We start from the raw sequence: 20,541 nt of genomic DNA, 5'->3' as shown, positions 1-20,541 counted from the left end.
GGGCCGTCCACTCACATGCTTCCAAGGGATCCCTTCCCGCTGGTACTCCTCCTGCTCCTGCTTCAGCACCAGCTGGATGAAGAGCTGCTGCAGCTTCTCGTTGCAGTAATTGATGCAGAACTGCTCAAAGCTACAGGAAAAGGAGTGAATGAGGCTCACGGAAACACAGAACAGGCAACGGGGGGTTCTGCGTTTTCTCCACTTTACCTGTTGTTGTCAAAGATTTCGAAGCCATAGATGTCCAGGACACCGATAACCGTGTTTTTCCCGTGGATTGTGGTGTCGTAGTTCTTGACCTCGATAATATCGTTGATGCGAGTAACAATCCAACAGAACAGGCGCTCGTATATTGCCTGCGATGAAACGACACCATAAACTCTTGCCCTCCGGGGAGTGAGTCCTCTGTTTGGATTTGTTATGTTTTAAATTCCTGTCCACCTTTTCCTTAAAGTTTGTCAAAACTGCTATTAGCCTCAAGCAAAACAGTTAGAAGTGCAAGATCATCTATTAAAAGATGACATGATATAGGTACAACTAAAGTGAACGGCCTGGGTCCTTATGAGTATGATTAGTCACACACACATCCTAACACAACTCCACAGGCATGCTTCTGTGCCTGGCTATGTTGGAAATTTGCATACTCCCTCATGTAAGTCCCTTCATAGCTTTGGAGTTCATTTAAATAACTATAAAAAGCTGGGAACTAAGAAGTTATCTTCCACTAAAGCTCCATAAATTCAAAATAACATAAATACTGACTTCTAATGCCAAGTAAAGATCTGAGTCTAAAGGCCAAGGTCTGAAATTCCTTGAGAAGCAGATGTGCACCCGATGCTCGGGGCACCTGTGCCGAGACACACCTGGACGATGGCACCACGCTGGCACGCAGCGTCCGCACACCTGCTTTCAGCAGCCCGTTCCCTTCACCTGTGCACATTGTTTCCAATCCCCATTTCCTGTTAGTCATCAGCCCCCTCCGGTTCTCATGTCAGTCCCCTCAGGTCCTCATGTCAGTCCTATGACTACCAGAGACCTCACGCACCTCTACCTACACACTTCTTCATCCCTCCTAGGGACTTCTTATTCAGCTTCTTGGCATCTCTCAACCGAGTTTCCCAGTCTTTTCTAGAAACATCCTTCTCTCTGGGACTCACGTTATCACCTTTTGCTCTTGTCTCACTGGCGGCTCCTTCTTGGTGATTTCTGGCAAGGTCTCCTCCTCTATCTAACCTCTGAAAGTTGGAGTTCTTCCTGGTCCTTTTCCCTTCACCCTTGAACACCCTGTAAGTCATCTCATCCAGTATTAAATAATGCTAACATAATATGGCTCCTGACATGGTTTGAACAGGATTTGGCTCCCCAAACTCATGCAGACATTTAAACTACTTTGGTTAATGTGACTAATTGATTATATTAATGATTGCGGCTCGAGCATGGAGACTTAATCTAATTATGGCATCTGAGAGGTAGGCCCAGTAGGAGGTTTTAGGTCATGGGGGTGGGTCCTTGGAGGGTGTTCAGGAGGACTGGTTACGTAGGCTGGGCATGCTTCCCGGCTCACCAGATGCTTGAGTCAAGGGGCCGCCTGATCTTGGACTGTGAAACTCCAAAACCGTAGCAGAAATAAACCTTCCTGCCCTCCAAGTAGCTCCTCCTCTCTGGTATTTTAGTTAATGTAATGAGAGGCTGACCAACAGCTCCACAGCACGGTGGAGCTCCAGACTGAGACTTGCTTTCTCTCTACCTGACAGTGGCTCTCTGATGTCTCACATCCACTTCAGACTTGTCAAGACTCTCCATCTTTTCACCTTCAGAGATGGTTCCTACCCTTCTTTTATCCATGAATAAATGGCACCACTTAGGAATTAATTCATTCATTCAGCAAGTATTGGCTGAGTACTTACTATGTAAGTTTGTTGAAAATACAGTGCTAGGCAATGTAAATGCAGCCTCAGTCTCCAAGGAGCTTAGGGAATAGAGCAAAGAGAAAAATCACACACACACACACACAGATGCATGGGCTCTACGGGGTACTTGACCCACTCAGTGTTCAGGGGAAGGCTTCTCTGAGAAAGTGACAATTGGCTGAGATCGGAAGGATTGAGGAAGCAGTCACTAGGCCAGAAGGGACAGATCTAATCAGAGGAAACAGCATGTGCAGGGGCCCTGCGTCTGGAAGGAGAAAGGATAAAGATAACGTGGGAGACCTAAGAGAAGGCCGATGTGCTGGGGTGCAGAAAGGAAGCTGGAAGATGGGATGACCGAGGCAGGAGACAGCCAGGAGCCTCAGGTATCAGCCTGCATTTCCTGTCCCCAACCACAGCTCTGTGATTTCATTTTCCCAACAGGTGCCTCTCCAACCATCCGAGCCTCCCCATTCCTGCTGCCTTCCTAGCCCAAGCTGTGACCATCTCTCCTGGAGTAACAAACATCCCTTACTTGGTCTCTGTGCTTCCATTCTTGTTCTACCTCCTATAAGATTCTCCAAACCAAGGCCAGAGTTATCCGTTTAAAACTTGAAACTTTTTTTTAAAAAAATATTTATTTATTTATGTGAAAGACTGAATTATAGAGGGAGATAAGACAGACACAGAGATACCCTCTATCTACTAGTTTACTCCCCAGATGGCCACCATGGGTAGGGCTGGGCCAGGCCAAAGCCAGGAACCTGGAACTCCGCCCATGTCTCCCACATGGGTGCAGGGGCCCGAGGACTTGGGCAATCACCTGCTGCTTTCTCAGGTGTATCAGTAGGGGGCTGGATGGCAAGTGGAGCAGCCAGGATTTGACCCTCTGCCCCACAATGCTGGCCACTAAAATTTCAAACTTAATGTCACTGCCCCTTCTTAAAATCCTCTAGTTGCTCTTCACTGCACTTAGGAGCCTGGGACTTATATGAAGGCAAAAACTGAATAAAGAGCAATCTAATCAATAAGCAAAGCAACAAAACCAAAAAACAGACTTAGGAAAACACAACACTTGCCACACAGGTGGTAGACAAAGGGTTAGAGTTTATGTTATAAAAGAGCTTTGACTTGAAGGGAACTCCTCTGAGTGAGAAAAGCGAAACCGAGAGCTAGGAAAGGGGCCACGGGGAGGAGGGGCCTGGAGAGCAGCACCTGCAGCTCCCCGCTCCCCGGCTGGTCTGCTCTGCCCTGCTCTGCCCTGCTCTGCCCTGCTCTGCCCGTGCTGCCCGCGGCCGGGAGGTTTCACTGAGGTGGTGCTGGCCACAGCAGGCTGCGGTTTCTAAAAGCTGCAACAGACTCTGGAGGGGCACCCGCCCATGTCCACGCGGCGTGCTGCGGAAGGCACGCTGGGCTCTCACCTTGGCGAACGCGTCTCTGCCGTAGCTGGCCTCCTGCTCCGTGTGCTGCTTGTCGATGATGTCGCGGCCTGTGGCCACCGTGCGGTAGAGGAGGGCCTTCTCCACCGCGTCGGTCTTGGTGGACAGCAGCTCTGCTATGATCGACACAACCTGGCCGTTCTCGATCAGAGTCGTGTCTCCATCTACCACGAATTTTAAATTTCCCTACAGCAGAAGTCAGAAAACAAAACACACCGTCTCCAGTGAGATTCTGGAATGTTGCACCAGGGATTCATTCGTCAATTTGAAATATAATTAAGTGACTTGGTTTATATCTCCTTTCCTAAACACATCACATATCCCAACGCAGAAAAACCTAGCGCTTCATCTGTTCTTTTCCTCTTCTCCAATTGCTCGTCTCTTTTTCCATTTTTAGCGCATGTTATCAGTGGACAGAAGTTTTACACTTTTATTCAAATCTGTACATCTTTTGCCTTAGGATTTTCTTTCTTTGATGTCATACTTACATTGCTCCTGCTACAAACATACAGTATTCAGTATTTCTTTCTAATACTTTTGTGTACACTTTTTCTCTCATTTAAACTTTTAACCCATCCAGAACTTACTGTATGCGGTATAAAGTGAGAATCTAACAACTTTTGCAGGTGGTTACTGAGCTGCCCCAATACCACATAGGGGGTATTCTAGCTTTTTTCTGTTGATCTGACATGTCACCTTTTTTAATAAGTTAAATTCCCTAAGCATTTGAGTCTATTTAAATTCCACTTGTGGCCGGCGCTGCAGCTCACTAGGCTAATCTTCTGCCTGTGGCACCAGTACTCTGGGTTCTAGTCCTGGTTGGAGCGCCGGTTCTGTACCAGTTGCTCCTCTTCCAGTCCAGCTTTGTGCTGTGGCCCGGGAAGGCAGTGGAGGATGGGCCAAGTGCTTGGGCCCTACACCCGCATGAATAAATATGAGAGACCAGGAGGAAGCACCTGGCTCCTGGCTTTGGATCGGCACAGTGCGCCGACCGTAGTGGCCATTTGGGGGGGTGAACCAACGGAAGGAAGACCTTTCTCTCTGTGTCTCTCACTGTCTAACTCTGCCTGTCAAAAAATTTAAAATAAAATTCCACTCGTTCAATAAGTGATAAATACTAATGAACCCTGTACGAAGTATCCAACACACCAACCAGCCCATGGGTTGATCTGTTGATGGTGCTGGATTTGTGTAACAGGTTTTTTTTTTTTTTTTTTTTTTTTTTTTTTTTTTTTTTTACAGGCAGAGTGGACAGTGAGAGAGAGAGAGAGAGAGAGAGAGAGAGAGAGAGGTCTTCCTTTGCCGTTGGTTCACCCTCCAATGGCCACCGCGGCCAGCATGCTGTGGCCGGCGCACCGCGCTGATCCCAAGGCAGCAGCCAGGTGCTTCTCCTGGTCTCCCATGGGGTGCAGGGCCCAAGCACTTGGGCCATCCTCCACTGCACTCCCTGGCCACAGCAGAGGGCTGGCCTGGAAGAGGGGCAACCGGGACAGAATCCGGTGCCCCGACCGGGACTAGAACCTGGGGTGCCAATGCCGCTAGGTGGGGGATTAGCCTATTGAGCCGCAGCGCCGGCTGTGTAACAGGTTTTACAGTGCTGTCACTGTCGCTCTCATTTTAAATTGGGTAGAAGTGGTCGTGCCTCCTCCTTCCCTTCTCCAAACCCACAGCTCTTCCTCCACTCATTTCCTTTGCTTCTCTTATAGGTTTACTGTTCCCAGAAAATTCTGGAATCATTAAGGCCAAGTTAAAAACTAAATACAATTTTTATTTAGAGTCCAACGGGGACGTTGCACTGCATTTTAAACTAATTCAAAGAGGCCTCTTGGTTTATGACTTCCTCGTGAGGATATTTACTTGTCATTTCCAGTGCTGTGTGCTGTTTCACATACAGACCTTGCACATTCCTGATTCACTGTTATTAACAGCATCAAGAGGTAGCAACGTAATGTGATGGTGTTAATAGGCAGGGCCTCTGGAAGGAGAGTGGACTGGATTGAGTCTTCAGGGTACAGCCTCGAACATTAAATCCTGGTGGCTTCATTACAGACCACACAGACACAGACACAGACACAGACACAGACACAGACAGACAGCGTTGCTGCCAACACTCCCACTCTTGCATAGTTTCCCAGGAAATAAAAGAAAAATAGGAGAAAGCAAAAGTCAGGCCCTGAAAGCACGTGGTGCTCTGTGCTGCCTGGGACTCTGCCAGCCAGAACACCGTCACCAGAGGCTGAACCCAAGGGGCCTGCCTGACCTTGGACTGTGAACCTCCAGAACTGCAAGCTAAAACAAACCTCTTCTCCCTTCACGAGTGGTTTATCTCAGGTAGCTCGTCGTAGTTACAAAAAGCTAATACACGCTCAAACACTGTACAGTTAGTCCATTACACTTAAAATATCTCTGATTATATAATGTAAAGGGCAATGAAAGATCTCCAAACCATGGTTCTTCACTTCTTCAGAGACTGGCTGGCAAAGCAGAATACAACAGGGCCACGTGTCGGCCCAGCTGGTGCAGAGTCGGGGCTCAGGGAGGAGCTGGCTGGGGTTTGGAGGCAGCCACCCCACCCTTCAGGGCTCATTTCCCAACTTGTCAAGTCAGACAATAAAAAACCCGGTTCTAGCAATCAATCTACCACTCCACATTTCAAACGCCATCCTCAGCCTGTATCACTAGCCATCAGCTCACTGTTGAAGGACCTGATCCTAGAACCTGACCAGGTTGAAGTCTGATCCCGATAAGACAATGAACCCAAGCTATCATCTCAATCTGTCCGTAGATTGTAAAACAGTGGCAAGAGCCACAGGCAGAGTCATTTCTTCAGGGCATGAGCAAAATGGTTCTCAAAATAAATCACCTCTTAAACTGACAGGGCTAAAGCACAGCTTCCAGAACGGGAATCCGGCCTCCCAGGGCGGACAGCTCCTGGGGAGGAGGCCCCACTCACCAGGTGAAGGATAGCAGCCAGAATTCTATACACCGTCTGAACCTCCTCGGCCTGGAAGCCAATCACTTTCATGGCATCGGCCACGACTTTGAACTCGGCAGCGTCATTGATGGAAGACTAGGAAGGGAAACAGAAGACTGTGGTCAGACATGTTTCACGAGAGCCTTGCTCTCCAACCAAGGGTGCCCAAGGTCCTGGCCGCTCTACTCTAAGTCACTTGCAGGGGTGATGAGCGTCCACAGAAAATAAAATGGTTCGGGGGTGGAAACATCATCACGGGAGACAAAGCCCACTGTTGTGTGAAAACCATCGCCCAAGACAGTGCAGTGGAGGGAGCAGGTCTTGCCCATCATTCCCTCATGATCTGTGGAGGCAGTGGGAGGGGCGATGGCAAAAGGGAAAAGGGAACATGGGAGCCTCCAAAACACAGGCTTTCTACTCTGGTTGGTGGCTCTCAGACCCACAATTCATCTTCACAGACTGGCAACAGCACTCACACTCTTGCGTCATCAGGCCTTTTATTTCCCAGGTGAGGGAAAAGGGCTCCCGAACCACAGCTGCCAGCTCCAGCCTTCAGCAAGCTTTCGCTCAGCCCGGGGCCAAATCCTGACCTTTTCACTCATTCGACCGACATTTGTGAGCCAGCTCCTCTAAGTGACACAAGGGAGTTCAAAGATGGATGGCCTGCCCCTCGGGAGCTATGGCTGTCCGGTGGGAAACCCCAGCGTGGGAGCAGAGACCCAGCAGACAGCGATGCTGACTGTGGACACGGGAGTGTTCCCGAAGCAGCAGCTACACAGGGCCTGATAAGCCTTTCTCTGGTGAGCTGCACCTGGCCTGATGCTCACCTGCTGAGGGAGGGCACAGGAAGGGCCTCTCCCCCTGCTAGTTGAGCACGTGTTCCTCTGGGGTGCAGGCAACAACCAGGGCAGCTCCTTTACCTAGTGGGTTTTTGGTTTTGCTTGTTTTTTTTTTTTTTTTTTTTTTTTCCGCAGTGCTTAAAGATAGTGACGTGTGTATTTATTCATAATTTACACATATATACATCCTTATGGGGTCCAGTATGGCCTTCCAGTGCATGTACACGACATGTAATGACCAGGTTAATTAGCATACCCGTCACCTCAAACGCTGATCACTTGTGTTGGGAACATGCAGAATCCCATTAGCTACCCTGAGACACACAATTAACTGTTCAGGCAGTGACCTCCCTGTGCTGCAGGTCATCACAGGTTACTCCTCCCACCCAGCTGCACCCATGCACCCATGGCCCATGCTCCTCCTCCCGGTCTCTGGTGATCACTGTTCTTCTGAGATCAGCTTTCTAAACTTTCACACCGAAGTGAGAACCTGCAGTAGTTTTCTTTCTGTGCTGACACAATGTCTTCCTGCCTCATTGCTGCTGCTGCTAATGACAAGACTGCATCCTTTTTATGGCTAAGTACTAGTCCACGGTGTAGAGGTAACCAGGTGCTCTTTATCCACTCATCCACCAACAGAGCACCCAGGTCAACTCCACACCCTGGCTATGTGAACAGGGGGACAATAAACACGGGAGTGTAGGCATCTCCTGGACATTCCGGCTTCCTTTCCTTTGGATATATAAACCCACAGTGGGACTGTTGGACCGTACGGCAGTTCTAATTCTAGATTTCTGAGGAAACTCCATAGTTTCCCACAGGGCTGCACTGATTAACATTCCCATCAGCGGTGTAGGAGAGCTCCCCTTTCCCTACATCTTCACCGGAATCTGAGTCTTTTTTGTTCTTTAGCCATACTAACAGGTGTGATAGTATTTCACTGTGGTTTTTAATTTCCCTTTCCCTGATGAGTTCATATACTTGTTGCCCATTTGTGTATTTTCTCTTCAGACATGGCTACTCAGATCATTTGCCCACTTTTTAAATTGGATTTGGGTGGGGGTGGGTGTTGGGTTGAGTTCTTTCATCTCAGCAGCTGAACAGCTTGAAAGTATTTTCTCCCATTCTGTTTCTGTGAAGAATGTCATGGTACTGTGACAGGGACTGCACTGACTCTGTAGACTAATTTTAGTAGTATGGACATTCAAAACGTTAGTTCTTCAAACCCATGACCACAGGATGGCTTTCCAGGTCTTACTGATCTCTCCTACCCCTTTGTTTCAATTTATTCCAAGTTATTTTTCAGTTTTTGTTGCTGTTGTTTTAATGTGACTGCTTTCTTCATTTCTTTTCTGTCTGTTACTTCTAGGGTGCTGAAATGTTACTGATTTTTGCAAGCTGATCTTGTATCTGGCACTTTCACTGAAATCACGTCAGTTGACAGGGTTTTTGTTTTGTAATTTTTGGGGTTTTTAGTTGGAGGTTTTAGTTTTCCTATATATAGGACTGCAAATGGGGACAATTTGGCTTCCTCCTTTCCAAACTGGATGCCTCTATTTCTCACTTAATTGCTCTGGGTAGCACTCTCAGTCACTGTTGATAAGAGATTCACTGATTTGGAATGAGCATGTGGTTCAATCTCCACACATTTTTTTAATTTCCACAGTTCCTCTGGTTGACTACTAATTTTATTGCATTGTGACCTGAGAAAATGATTTTGGTTTTTAAAAATCTGTTGGTCCAGCCGGCGCCGTGGCTCAATAGGCTAATCCTCCACCTTGCGGCGCCGGCACACCGGGTTCTAGTCCCGGTTGGGGCGCCGGATTCTGTCCCGGTTGCCCCTCTTCCAGGCCAGCTCTCTGCTATGGCCAGGGAGTGCAGTGGAGGATGGCCCAGGTGCTTGGGCCCTGCACCCCATGGGAGACCAGGAAAAGCACCTGGCTCCTGGCTCCTGCCAGGATCAGCGCGGTGCGCCGGCTGCAGCGGCGGCCATTGGAGGGTGAACCAACGGCAAAGGAAGACCTTTCTCTCTGTCTCTCTCTCTCACTGTCCACTCTGCCTGTCAAAAAAAAAAAAAAAAAAAAAAAAAAAAAAAAAAAAAATCTGTTGGTCCTCGTTTGGTGTTGGTCTAATGTAGGGTGCAAACTGGAGGTAGGAATGTATACGTGCAGCTGGCGGGGCAGCATTCCACAGACACCAAGTCCATTTGTTTCACTGTTGACTTTCTGTCTGGATGACCTGTCCGTTGACAAGTGGGGTGCTGAGGTCCCCAGCTTCCGTTGCTGAGTAGTTGGTTTGCTTTGTTTAACACTTTGTGCGAGATACTTAACCCCGCTGAGCCTCGAATTCCCCATGGATAAAACGGGCATAACAATACATTTCTTACAGGTTGCCGTGAAAGTCCAGTGAGAATTTATAACAAAGCACCTCCCCAGCTCCTAGCCCATGAAAAACAAACCACTCCAAAAGTGTCTGGTGTTAATTGTTAGACACAGCCACCATATTGAAACGACAAAGTAACTGGGCGACAATCTGAACATCCCACAGGGGGAATTGTTAAGGCAATGAATTAACCAGCAAGGGAATGCTCCGCCAGGGCTTCCTGTTACATGAAATCATTAAGTTCTTTATTACTTTTGGAGACCTTTCACTGGACTTTGCTCTTGCTGCAACTCAAAATATCTTCATTGTACATGATTCCTACATTGCTTAAGAAACATACAGCACAATACTTCATAGTTGCTAGAATTATTACGTTAACTTATGCTTGTTTGCATGGGAAGATGTTTACTTAATTAAGATGTATTGCAGGATTCTGCTTATAAGTATACAGAAACCACTATCAGTAATTATTTCTGGATGGTAAGATTCAGTGTATTTTCACTTCCTTTTGGCTCAGCTTTAGTTTTTTGGTCTTAAAAGATTTATTTAAAAAATTTATCTGAAAGGCAGAGTTAGAAGAGTGGGGGGAGAAATAGAGAGATCCTCCTTCCTCTGGTTCACTCCCCAGATGGCTGCGACATCTAGGGTTGGGCCAGGCAGAAGCCAGGAGACTGGAACTCCATCGGGTCTCCCATGTGGGTGGCAGGGCCCCAAGTCCTTGGGCCATCTTCTGCTGCTTTTCCAGGTACATTAGCAGGGGGCTGCATAGGAAGTAGAGCAGCCATGACATGAACTGGTGCTGATACAGGATGCTGGCAGCATAGACAGCTGCTTAATCTACTGCGCCACAACGCCAGCCCCTAGTTGCTGTTGTTTTAACAGGAATTCTCAGTGGTGAGAATGCTGGGAAGACAGTATTCCATCAGGGCCTGGAGCTCAACCTTCTCAAAAATTTTTATTCAAAATTTATTTATTTGAGAACAGAGAGCTCTCTCGCTGGTTCCCTCCCCAAATTCTTAGGCCAGGCCAAAGCCAGGAGCGGGGAACACAATCCAGGTCTCCCATGTGGGTGGCAGAAACTCCAGAACTTGAGGCATTACCGCTGTCTCCCAGAGTGTGCATCAGCAGGAAGCTGGAGTCAGGAGCAGAGTTGGGACCTGACCCCAGGAACTGACATGGGAGGCAGATGCGTCAACAGGCATCTTAAGTGCTTGACCAAATGCCCACCCCTATTTTAGGTTTTGACTGTGATTATATATTGCTGCTTCATTTTTGTTAGAGAGGAAGATAAAAAGGGAATGGAAAAACAGGAATGGAACACTTAAAAAAAATGAGACCCTAAGCTAAATTTAATTTAGAAAAAAGGTTAAATGTTAATATAATACATTCTGTAGTAAATTCATTACATGACCTGGCCAAAAGTAATTTGGTCAATAAGACAATCTGACAGAAAAGAAATATGCATAGTCACTGGCTTTTTAACTGTTGATTTTATGATCCTTTTACATCTTTAAGTACCCCTGGCCAGTGCACAGAAGTTGGAGTATGGCCCTCTATTATTTTTTGTTTGTTTCTAATTAATTTTCAGCCACATTCCTGCTCTCAGGCAACTATAAAATAGAGTTGATGTAACCTAAATGTCAAATAATGGGAAATTAATTGCAAAAACCTAAATATCATTTATTTCTATGCATAGCAATAAAAATACAGCTAATCCAGTAATGAAGATATAATAGCTTAAGGCAAATAGTAAAAAATTTAAAAAAGACATACTGCCTACATCTTAGATCCTTTTTAAAATAATTTTTAAATTTTTCACCCAACTACAAAAGTAATGCATGTTTTACTAGACAAAAATTTAAAAATATGGAAAAGCAGAATATAAATATGCATAATTCCACCTATCTGGAATAAACAGTTAAAATTGTGATCCCTGGGGCTGGTGTTCTGGCATAGTGGATAAAAACGCCTTCTGCAGTGCCGGCATCTCATCTGGGCACCAGTTTGAGTCCCAGCTGCTCCTCTTCTGATCTAGCTCTCTGCTATGGCCTGGGAGAGCAGAAAATGGCTCAAGCCCTTGGGCCCCTGTACTTACACGGGAGACCTGGAGGAAGCTCCTGGCTCCTGGCTTTGGATTGGCTCAGCTCTGGCTGTTGCAACCATTTGGGAAGTGAACCAGCAAATGGAAGACCTCTCTCTCTGCCTCTGTCTAACCCTGCCTTTCAAATACATAAATAAATCTTTAAAAAAAAATTGTGGCTGGCGCCACGGCTCAATAGGCTAATCCTCCGCCTAGTGGCACCGGCACACCGGGTTCTAGTCCTGGTCGGGGCGCCGGATTCTGTCCCAGTTGCCCCTCTTCCAGGCCAGCTCTCTGCTATGGCCCGGGAGTGCAGTGGAGGATGGCCCAAGTCCTTGGACCCTGCACCCCATGGGAGACCAGGAGGAGGTGCCTGGCTCCTGCCTTCGGATCAGTGCGATGCACCGGGCGCAGTGTGCCAGCCGCGGCGGCCATTGGAGGGTGAACCAACGGCAAAAGGAAGACCTTTCTTTCTGTCTCTCTCTCTCTCACTGTCCACTCTGCCTGTAAAAAAAGACTAGCAGAAAACTAATTAAAAATAAGAACAAAACTGGGCACACAAGTATGTGTGAAAGCTGAATAGAAATGCCCCCAGGGTCACAAAACTATTTCTAGGCTACATCACAAAAAACAGTGAGTAAACAGAGTGCTGTTAAATTTTCTTTCTTTTTACCAACTTGCCCATGGCCTAATCACGTGGGGTCTTCTCAGGAGGTGGCCTTGCTAGTCCTACTGAAATTCGTATAGTGTCAAGACAACAGGACCAGGAACAGGGCTTAACATTCAAACACTGAGCGTAGAAAGAAACGTCTTTCCTGTTGGATGGTGATAATATCGTAAAGTAGGCTCTTCACCAAAGCTATTGCTTCATTAACAGACGGAATCACTGATCCCGAGAATTTATAAAACAGAAGAGAAGACACACTGATTAGCCCAAAGACAGCAGGCTCCAACAGGTCATTATTCAGGGCCGCCCTGTCTGCTTCCTTGTCTGAGCAGCAGACCTCACCTTTAGCTGGGCTCCTACGTGGATGTAGTTGTAGGATGAAAGGGATTTCTGGAGATGCAGAGAGCGCAGTATCTGCTCGGAACCTCCTTGCAGTAGCTGAAAAATATTCAATTAGGAAAAAATCAGCAAAAGACACATTGACCCAAATAAACCAAATGCTCTAAGTCAGCGCTGATCTAGCTTTTATCCACTTTCTGGGATTAATTCACCTTGGGCTTCCTGTCTAGCTTTGAAGAAGCATTTTTCCCCTTGCAGGTAAGTAACTGCTTCAGTGTCATCAGCGAAGGGAACATAAAGCAGTCATGAAGAAAATTACTGTAAGAGTCAGCTCATTCACCACATCCCTGGTATGAGAAGTTCTGGCTTTGGCCACGGTCCTTTGTGGAATGAGATCCTATGCTCTGTGGTGGACACCTGCTTAGCTGCTCACAATGACAGGGCATGGCTGGGTTTCAGAATTTGGAAGCAAGAGGCCCTGCAGGCAGCCACGTGCTCCCTCACGTCCTCACCAGCCTTGGAGACCTCAGGCAGGGAGACCAGGAGGATAACCACGACTCCAGTGTTGCACAAAGACACCGAACACCCTCACCCAGATGGGGAAAGCACCGGGAAAAGCTAGGAGTGTGTGAGACACAGACTGCTTTCACATTTTGTGTTTATTCAAAACACAGCAACTTGTCAATAAAAACCCAACACAATACTGATAGGCATTATGTTTAAATTCTCCACATCCAACTGTAGGCTTTGGTTTATTTTGAAAGGTCTAATTAGCAGACTTTAAAAATCAAATTGTTTTTAACCAAATAGAACAGAACTTGTTTATATCAATAACAAGTGTCTACTGCAGCATAACCCAGAAACAACCGAACTGGCCCGAGATGCATTCAATTGTTCTGTCACCATCTGATCACCTTCAGGGGCAGTGCGCACAGGGAGGCTGAGCTTGCTTAATCTGATCACACACTTTTTTATTAGCCTTGGTTTCTATCACTTGGGGCTTTAAAACATTATAATAATGTGCCAAAGTTGTTCTCTGAGTGTAGACAGCAGCAGGAGGGCTGTTGGAAAGATCTTGCTTTACATTCTGAAAGCACTCCCCAAAGAGGTATTCAGTATTCTCCCTAAGCTTTGCTGAGATCAAGAAGACAATTCTCTCTTGAATTGACAAATCCTGGTTATTTTTAAAAAAGTAATCATCTTGCTTTATAGGCTCTATGTGCAAAATACACTGAATTTGCATTCCCATGCCTGGAACTCCCTAAGGTGGGAACAACGGCTCCAATTAAAAATAAAACTAATTTAACATGCTTAGAATGTACCATGTGCACAGTCATTAAGCCGTTATCTGCGTTCCAAGGAAATACAGGTGATGGTCAAACTCAACCGAAGCAGTTGCCTTGATGGGTGACACCTGCCAGCTCTTCATCACAGTCATGGCAGATCTCCTGAGACACCAGTGTTTTAATTTTTAATCCTATTCCTAGCCCTTTTTTTTTTTTTTGATACTATGCAAATATTATCAGGATTATTGTAGGGTAGGGAGAGGAGGAAGGAGTGTGTGTGTGTGTGTGTGTGTGTGTCAATGAAGGAAAGGGAGGGATAAACCAGGAGAGAGTCCAATGTTGAAAAAAATACTCACTTCCTATACAAATGAGCAAATGATCAATTATCTGCATAGCAGAGGATTACTAACCTGATAGAAAGAATGAAAGCTTCTTTCTCCTGGCTGTTGTACAATCACTCGGGACTGAGGGAAAAAAAAAAAAAAACACATTAAAATGGTAAATCTGAAAATGTGCTCCTAAAATGAAATGGAAGCCACTTTGCTGGGAAATATTACATGCGCAGTTCACTTAAATACCCTGAGGCTCCCACAGATGGCGCTCGTCTAAAATCAAGGTCTTCTCTATGGGGTTTCCTGTGCAATTTCTGATAGTCCTTTCCACTGCTTAAAACAGAGGTCCCTAAACTTTCCTAAGAATGGGCTATTTTGATTTTCTTTCTTAACCTGTGGCCTGAAGATGAAATTTGGTGAGGGATCGGAAGTCGGGGGACTAGGAAGGAATGCTTAGGGAGGAATATTCTCAACATTGCCTTCCCCAGGGACTGCTGGCATTTCAAAGAGCAATGCCTTACATCCTGTAATAAAATCAGTTGAGTAAGATGGGTCTCTAGGGACCCTGGCCTTAGATGCTCCCAAACTATTGCTATTGAGGCAGTGTTTCAAAGGGATCCTTCAACCAAGAGTATACATAGAGAGGCCCATGAAGCATTTTGGAAAAAAGACAAAACCTGGCATTTCCTCCCTTCAACCAACTCTATTCAACATTTCTTTCTTTATCAGTCAGACTTCGATATAAACAACAAAAATAGAGACTCTGCCTCCCTACAGTGACATGAAGGATGCGTCCTGAACTGAGAACAGCTCAGGAGAGTGGGACAGCATGTCAGCTCTGGCCTGAGCACAGCTCAGGAGGAGACTGAACTTCGTGACATACAAGATTAACCGTAAGAATCGGGTGAATGAAATCCGTTTGCTTTCTTGTGATTGGCTTCAGTGATCACTAAGGCTGGTTAGGACACAGGCAGTCCCAAGAGGACAGTTTTAATTGGATTGTTCTAGAAATTGAGCCTAACAGATTTCATGGACCAAATGCTTCATCATGAGGATGTAAGATAACAAAATACATACAAGTTACCAGAAAGCAGTGAACAAGTAGAAATGGAAGAAAATGAGACTTCAAATTAACTCAAATTAAAATACATAGAAGACAGTGATGTTTAAAAGAATAGAACTGATTGGCCCTAGATAGGTTTGTGTTAAAGTATACCTAGAAGTTGGCTACATGCCAATACGCCCCCACCATGTCCAAATATGTGTCTGCAAAACAGGTAACTTTTCCCAACTTGATTCTGCAGGTGCTAATAAGATAACAAGAAAAAAGAGAGCATATCAGGGCCAGTGCTGTGGCATAGCAGGTAGAGCCACCGCCTGTAGTGCCAGCATCCCATATGGGCGCTGGTTCTAGTCCCAGCTGCTCCACTTCCAATCCAGCTCTCTGCCATGGCCTGGGAAAGCAGTAGAAGGTGACCCGAGTCCTTGGGCCCCTGCACCCATGTCTGTGGGAGACCTGGAAGAAGCTCCTGGCTCCTGGCTTCGGATTGGCCCAGCTTCTGCCATTGTGGCCATTTGGGGAGTGAACACGCAGATGGAAGAAACATCTGTCTCTCTCTGTGCCTCTGCCTCTTTGTAGCTCTGCCTTTTAAATAAATCTTTTTTTTTTTTTTTTAAAGAGCATATCACAGAAAGCTAATTGAAGAGGGCGGACAGAATTAATTACATTGAGCAATATAAGAAATTATACAAATTGAAGTATTTTTATTTTGTTTTTTAAAATTTATTTATTTGAAATTCAGAATTAGAATGAGTAACAGAGAGAGATCTTCCATCACTAGCTCACTCTCCAGATGGCCACAATGGCCAGGGCTGGGCCAGGCCAAATCCAGGAGCCAGGAGTTTCTTCTGTGACTCCCATGTGGGTGACAGGGACCCAAGTACTTGGGTCATCTTCTGCTGCGTTTCCCAGGCCATTAACAGGGAGCAGGATCAGAAGCGGAACAGCTGGAATGCAAACTGGTGCCTAAATGGGATGTAGGTTTCATAGGCAGCAGCTTTACCCACTACAGCACCATGCTGGCTCCAATCAAGTATTTTTAAATACTCAGCATTTATAAATATTGCCTTCAGAAATTAAGCACATTTTACCTTCTCCAGTAAGTAGTTATTGATGTGTCCACCAATAGGATCTCCCTTGAAATCAAAGTTGATATCCATGTATTTTCCAAATCTGCTTGAGTTGTCATTACGATTGGTTTTGGCATTTCCAAAAGCTTCCAATACACAATTGGACTTGAGCAACATATTCTTCACTCTTTAACACAGACAAATCAAAGTTAGTATGGAAAGCTTTAGAGACCAGACTTTTTAAAAACTGGAAATTGCTGTAACACACACAAATACTTATATACAGATGCTGACTACAGGATGTTTGCCATATTACAAAACACAAACAACTTAAACGGCCAACAGTAGGAACAGATAAAAAGAAAATACCAACCAGACCCTAAGAAGAATGAGGTACAGCAGTACAGCATTATGTGCTGATGTGGAAAGACATCCTGAATACATGAATGAGTGTAAAATCAACTTTCAAGATAATATGCACTGCAGGATCACGGTGTCTGTGTGTGTGCACACACATGTGTTAGTGAATGTTTAAAAATCTGGAAGGATCAGTACACCCCAGTAAGGTCATCTAGACAGAGGTTGATGGGCTGGGCAAGGTAAGAATTCAGAGGAATTTTACCTTCAAATTAATTCTGAAATTTTTGGTTTTTCCCTTAAAGATTTACCTAAAGAAAAGTCTTAGAAAGCTATGAGGGGTCTTCAACACATTCATGGAAAATGCATGTTACGAAAAAACTATGCATGGATTTCAATTTTCTTGCACCAAAATAAAGTCTTTTAATTCTGTTTTCCATGAACTCTCTGAAGTACCCTTTTATATTCTGAAGTGTGTGTTGGGGGGGGGGCATTGGGTAACACAGAAATGACAGCTTTCCTAGTACAACTGTCCTCTGTTCTTTGGGATTTAGTTCCAAGACCCTCTGCAGATACCAAATGCTCTAGATGCTCAAGTCCCTTCTCTTCAATGGCACAGTGTCTGCATGGGAACCACTCACATCACGCATATATTCTAAATCATCTCTGGACGGCTTCTAACACCTGATGCAATGTACATGACCAAACAGTCATCACACTGCCCTGTTCAGAGAATAAAGAGAGGAAAAAAAGGCTGTACATGTTTACTGCAGATGTAATTTTCCCCTTAAATATTTTCAATCTCTGGCTGGTTGAACACATGGATGCAGAACCCACGGATATGGAGAGACAGCTGTCCTTGCTTATAAAACCCAGAATAGTGGAATTTTATTGTACTTAGTTATACATCATAAATTTGGTCTTTACTAGTTTAGGAATTGCTCATTATTTTGTTTGAAGCTCTATGGAATCTCTCCTTTGCAGCAGTCACTTAATGCATTCTTCATCCCATGAATGCTAACTTTCTGTGGTGCAGGCCCTCCCAGCGGATACATTTAAACTTCACAGCGCTCCTATGCCTTTGCTTTAATTCACGGATGGAACTCCTCTAATACAGGCACTCCTGCTGGAGTAACGCCAGGCAGTCAAATTACACGATGGAGCTGGTCCTCGCTCCTCCCACCAACACCGGGAGTGACCCTTGAACCTTCTCTCCCCATGGGTGAAGGCAAACTTGCAAAATGTTCCTGTGAGTGCCGGGGGAGGGGAGGACTGCTTGCTTATAAAGGAGATTGCTTCTAAAACCGCCACAAGCTGTGCTCGTGAAATACTAGTAAATCCACACATGCCTTACTCTAGTGAAACTAAAATCAATTCGGTTCTTTGTTACTCTCCTCCGCTCCTAAGGAAATTAAGAAAATTTACTCGTCATATCAGACTGCAAAGGCAGAAGCGGAAATGGGGATGCGTCACAATTAAGAAAAACGCCCAATGATGAACCGAAGAAAGTACGCAGCTGGGTGGCTGAGCTTAAATTGTTGTCTTTCACACGAACCCGGAGTCCTTTCTTCGTGCTCATAAAACTGAAGACTGGCGTGTAGGAGAGGTGTGACTTGCGGCAAATTAACGCTGAGCCTCAAAGTGGTGGCTGGGAAAGCACTTTCCTCCTCAGAAGGGCTGTGCCACGTGAGGACGCCACGCAGTGAGCAGTGACCACGCAGTGACACCTCACAGCCAGTCATGCGTACACATTTCCTAAGCAAACACTGTGTGCCAGACTCCGCCCCAATGCTGGGCCCAGGTGGCGGGGATCAGCGTTACCACTCAGCTTACTGTGAGCAGCAGCACTCTGGGAGAATGAATCTTACTTATAATTTCAATGATTTGTTTGAAAAACAAAGCAACAAAGACGCTGGTACAGCAGGAAGCACAGAACCTGCAAGAGCTTCAGCAATAAAACCTGCCAGTGTCAGCTCTGACGGTTCTGCTGTCCTCATGTAAGTCTGCACGCATAGACTGGAATGGGGACACCTCCAACTCTCGCAGAGTAACGTCTTCATTTGTTTTGTAATTAGGTAAAGTTTACTGCAGCAAAAGTTTATTGCAGCGATACGTTTCTACTAAAAAAAAAAAAAAAAAAAAAAAAAAGAAAGAAAGAAAGAAACGCAGAGATAGAGCCAGTGGTATGAACGATAGCAGAGAGGTGATACGCAAGCAGAGAATCAAAGTGGTTTCACCACCCAAACTTGCTTGACACGTGGCAGAGTGGAGGCCGGGCCATATCTGTCCAGAGAAGGAAGCTGCCACCGGGATTTCTCCCCACGTCAGGGGGGCTCTTACCTTTCCACCTCTGCCCTCTGGCTGGGGTTGGTGATGGCTGCAATGTACTGCATGATGTATTTGCTGGCTTCCGTCTTGCCAGCTCCACTCTCCCCTGCAGTGAAAAGTTGTGCAGGGTTTAACGTGAGAATCAAAACCAAGAGAAACATTCGTTATTCATTTAGAACCCCTCATGTTGCACTTTTTTTTTTCTTTTTCTCCTTCGAGTTATTTCACCTGTCTTGTAGTGGTTCTAACAGGTGTGAACATGTTGAAAAATAAATGAATAAAAAGCACAAACACTCTTGCAGAAGTCAAATGACAAGATGACTACAGATCGACACTGACTTAGGGCCAAGACAGCGTGGGATTAAGATGCAGTAGATCAATTCTTCAATCATGAGTCTCTGCACTTGACACTGACCTGAGTCAGCCAGAAAGGACATAAACAGTGGCCACAGTAAAATCCGTATAATCTTATTTTATATAGCAGGGTCTCTTTTTATCTTAAATGGGATAAATGAATTATTTGACAATATTAATTACAGTTAGAGTAATTATGATGAGAAAAACAAAACGTCAAACTCCAGACCCAGCCACCACAGACGAAGCATCTCGGCCACTGTGACTGGGTTGGCGTGGGAAGGGGCCAATGCGGAAGTACCTGCCCTCGTTTTCTGACTACAAAACTATACCTGTACAAGTTTCTCCAAAGGAAATGCTGCAAAATACGAACATACCCAAGTGATAATAAAACAACTTTCTAAGTTTTAAAAAACCATTTCTGTAGAGGCAAGGCTAGGCTCATCAGTAGAGAACAGGGTAAATACATTATCAATGAGCTACTCGACAAAAGACCATACAGCTGCTACAGGGAACCCACTCGGACCACGGACAGTCTAAGGAAAACACATCCACTCCATGGTGCTTCACGAAAGACACGAACTAATACTGCACTAAGTGTTCCTCATCCTGTTTAGGACAGGAAGTGATGCAGATGTCAGATTTTGGATTATTTGCATATGGTAATAAGATATCTTGGGGATGGGATCCAAACCTAGACACAGAACTCACCTGTGTCTCATACACACCTTACACACCTGAAGGTGACTTTACAGGGTATTTGTAGTGTGCCTGTGTTGTGACGACCACCCATCAGGGGAGACCCTGTGTGGAATTTCCCACCTGAGGCACCGCGTCAGTGCTCCCAAGCTTTGGATTTTCAGATAAGGGATACTCAACCATTGGATACCTATAATTACGTATTTACAGTATAATTAAATGTGCACGTGGGACTCGATGCATTTGCACATGCAGAGAAATTGTATAAAAGGATAAACACTCAACTGCTCCCAGCTGCACTGCTGGGATCTGGAGATGAGGCGTTCAGGAGAATGGGAATTTTCACTTGTGTGATTGCTCTGCTTGCCGGCTTCATAACCAGGCCATAGTTTCAATAACATGTAGTCCTACTATGTAATTCTCTAACTCTA

The 20,541-nt window shown here is 45.5% G+C and overlaps 1 protein-coding gene across 1 annotated transcript in view; it reads right to left on the bottom strand.

The window, feature by feature from the left end:
* MYO1D (myosin ID) overlaps positions 1-20,541 on the bottom strand; it is a 340,304-nt gene that overhangs the window by 222,119 nt on the left and 97,644 nt on the right. Inside the window, exons 3-10 of the mRNA XM_051824625.2 lie at positions 19,070-19,163; positions 16,394-16,559; positions 14,321-14,374; positions 12,628-12,723; positions 6,297-6,413; positions 3,326-3,529; positions 208-353; positions 16-130 (exon numbers count right to left, since the gene is read on the bottom strand). Of these exons, the coding sequence (XP_051680585.1) occupies positions 16-130; positions 208-353; positions 3,326-3,529; positions 6,297-6,413; positions 12,628-12,723; positions 14,321-14,374; positions 16,394-16,559; positions 19,070-19,163 (992 nt within the window). The remainder of the gene's footprint in view (positions 1-15; positions 131-207; positions 354-3,325; positions 3,530-6,296; positions 6,414-12,627; positions 12,724-14,320; positions 14,375-16,393; positions 16,560-19,069; positions 19,164-20,541) is intronic.

Source organism: Oryctolagus cuniculus, chromosome 17 (assembly GCF_964237555.1).
Source record: "Oryctolagus cuniculus chromosome 17, mOryCun1.1, whole genome shotgun sequence".
Classification (NCBI taxonomy): domain Eukaryota; kingdom Metazoa; phylum Chordata; class Mammalia; order Lagomorpha; family Leporidae; genus Oryctolagus; species Oryctolagus cuniculus.
Note: the sequence above shows the minus strand (reverse complement) of the source record. Positions and strands in the feature narration are given on the sequence as shown.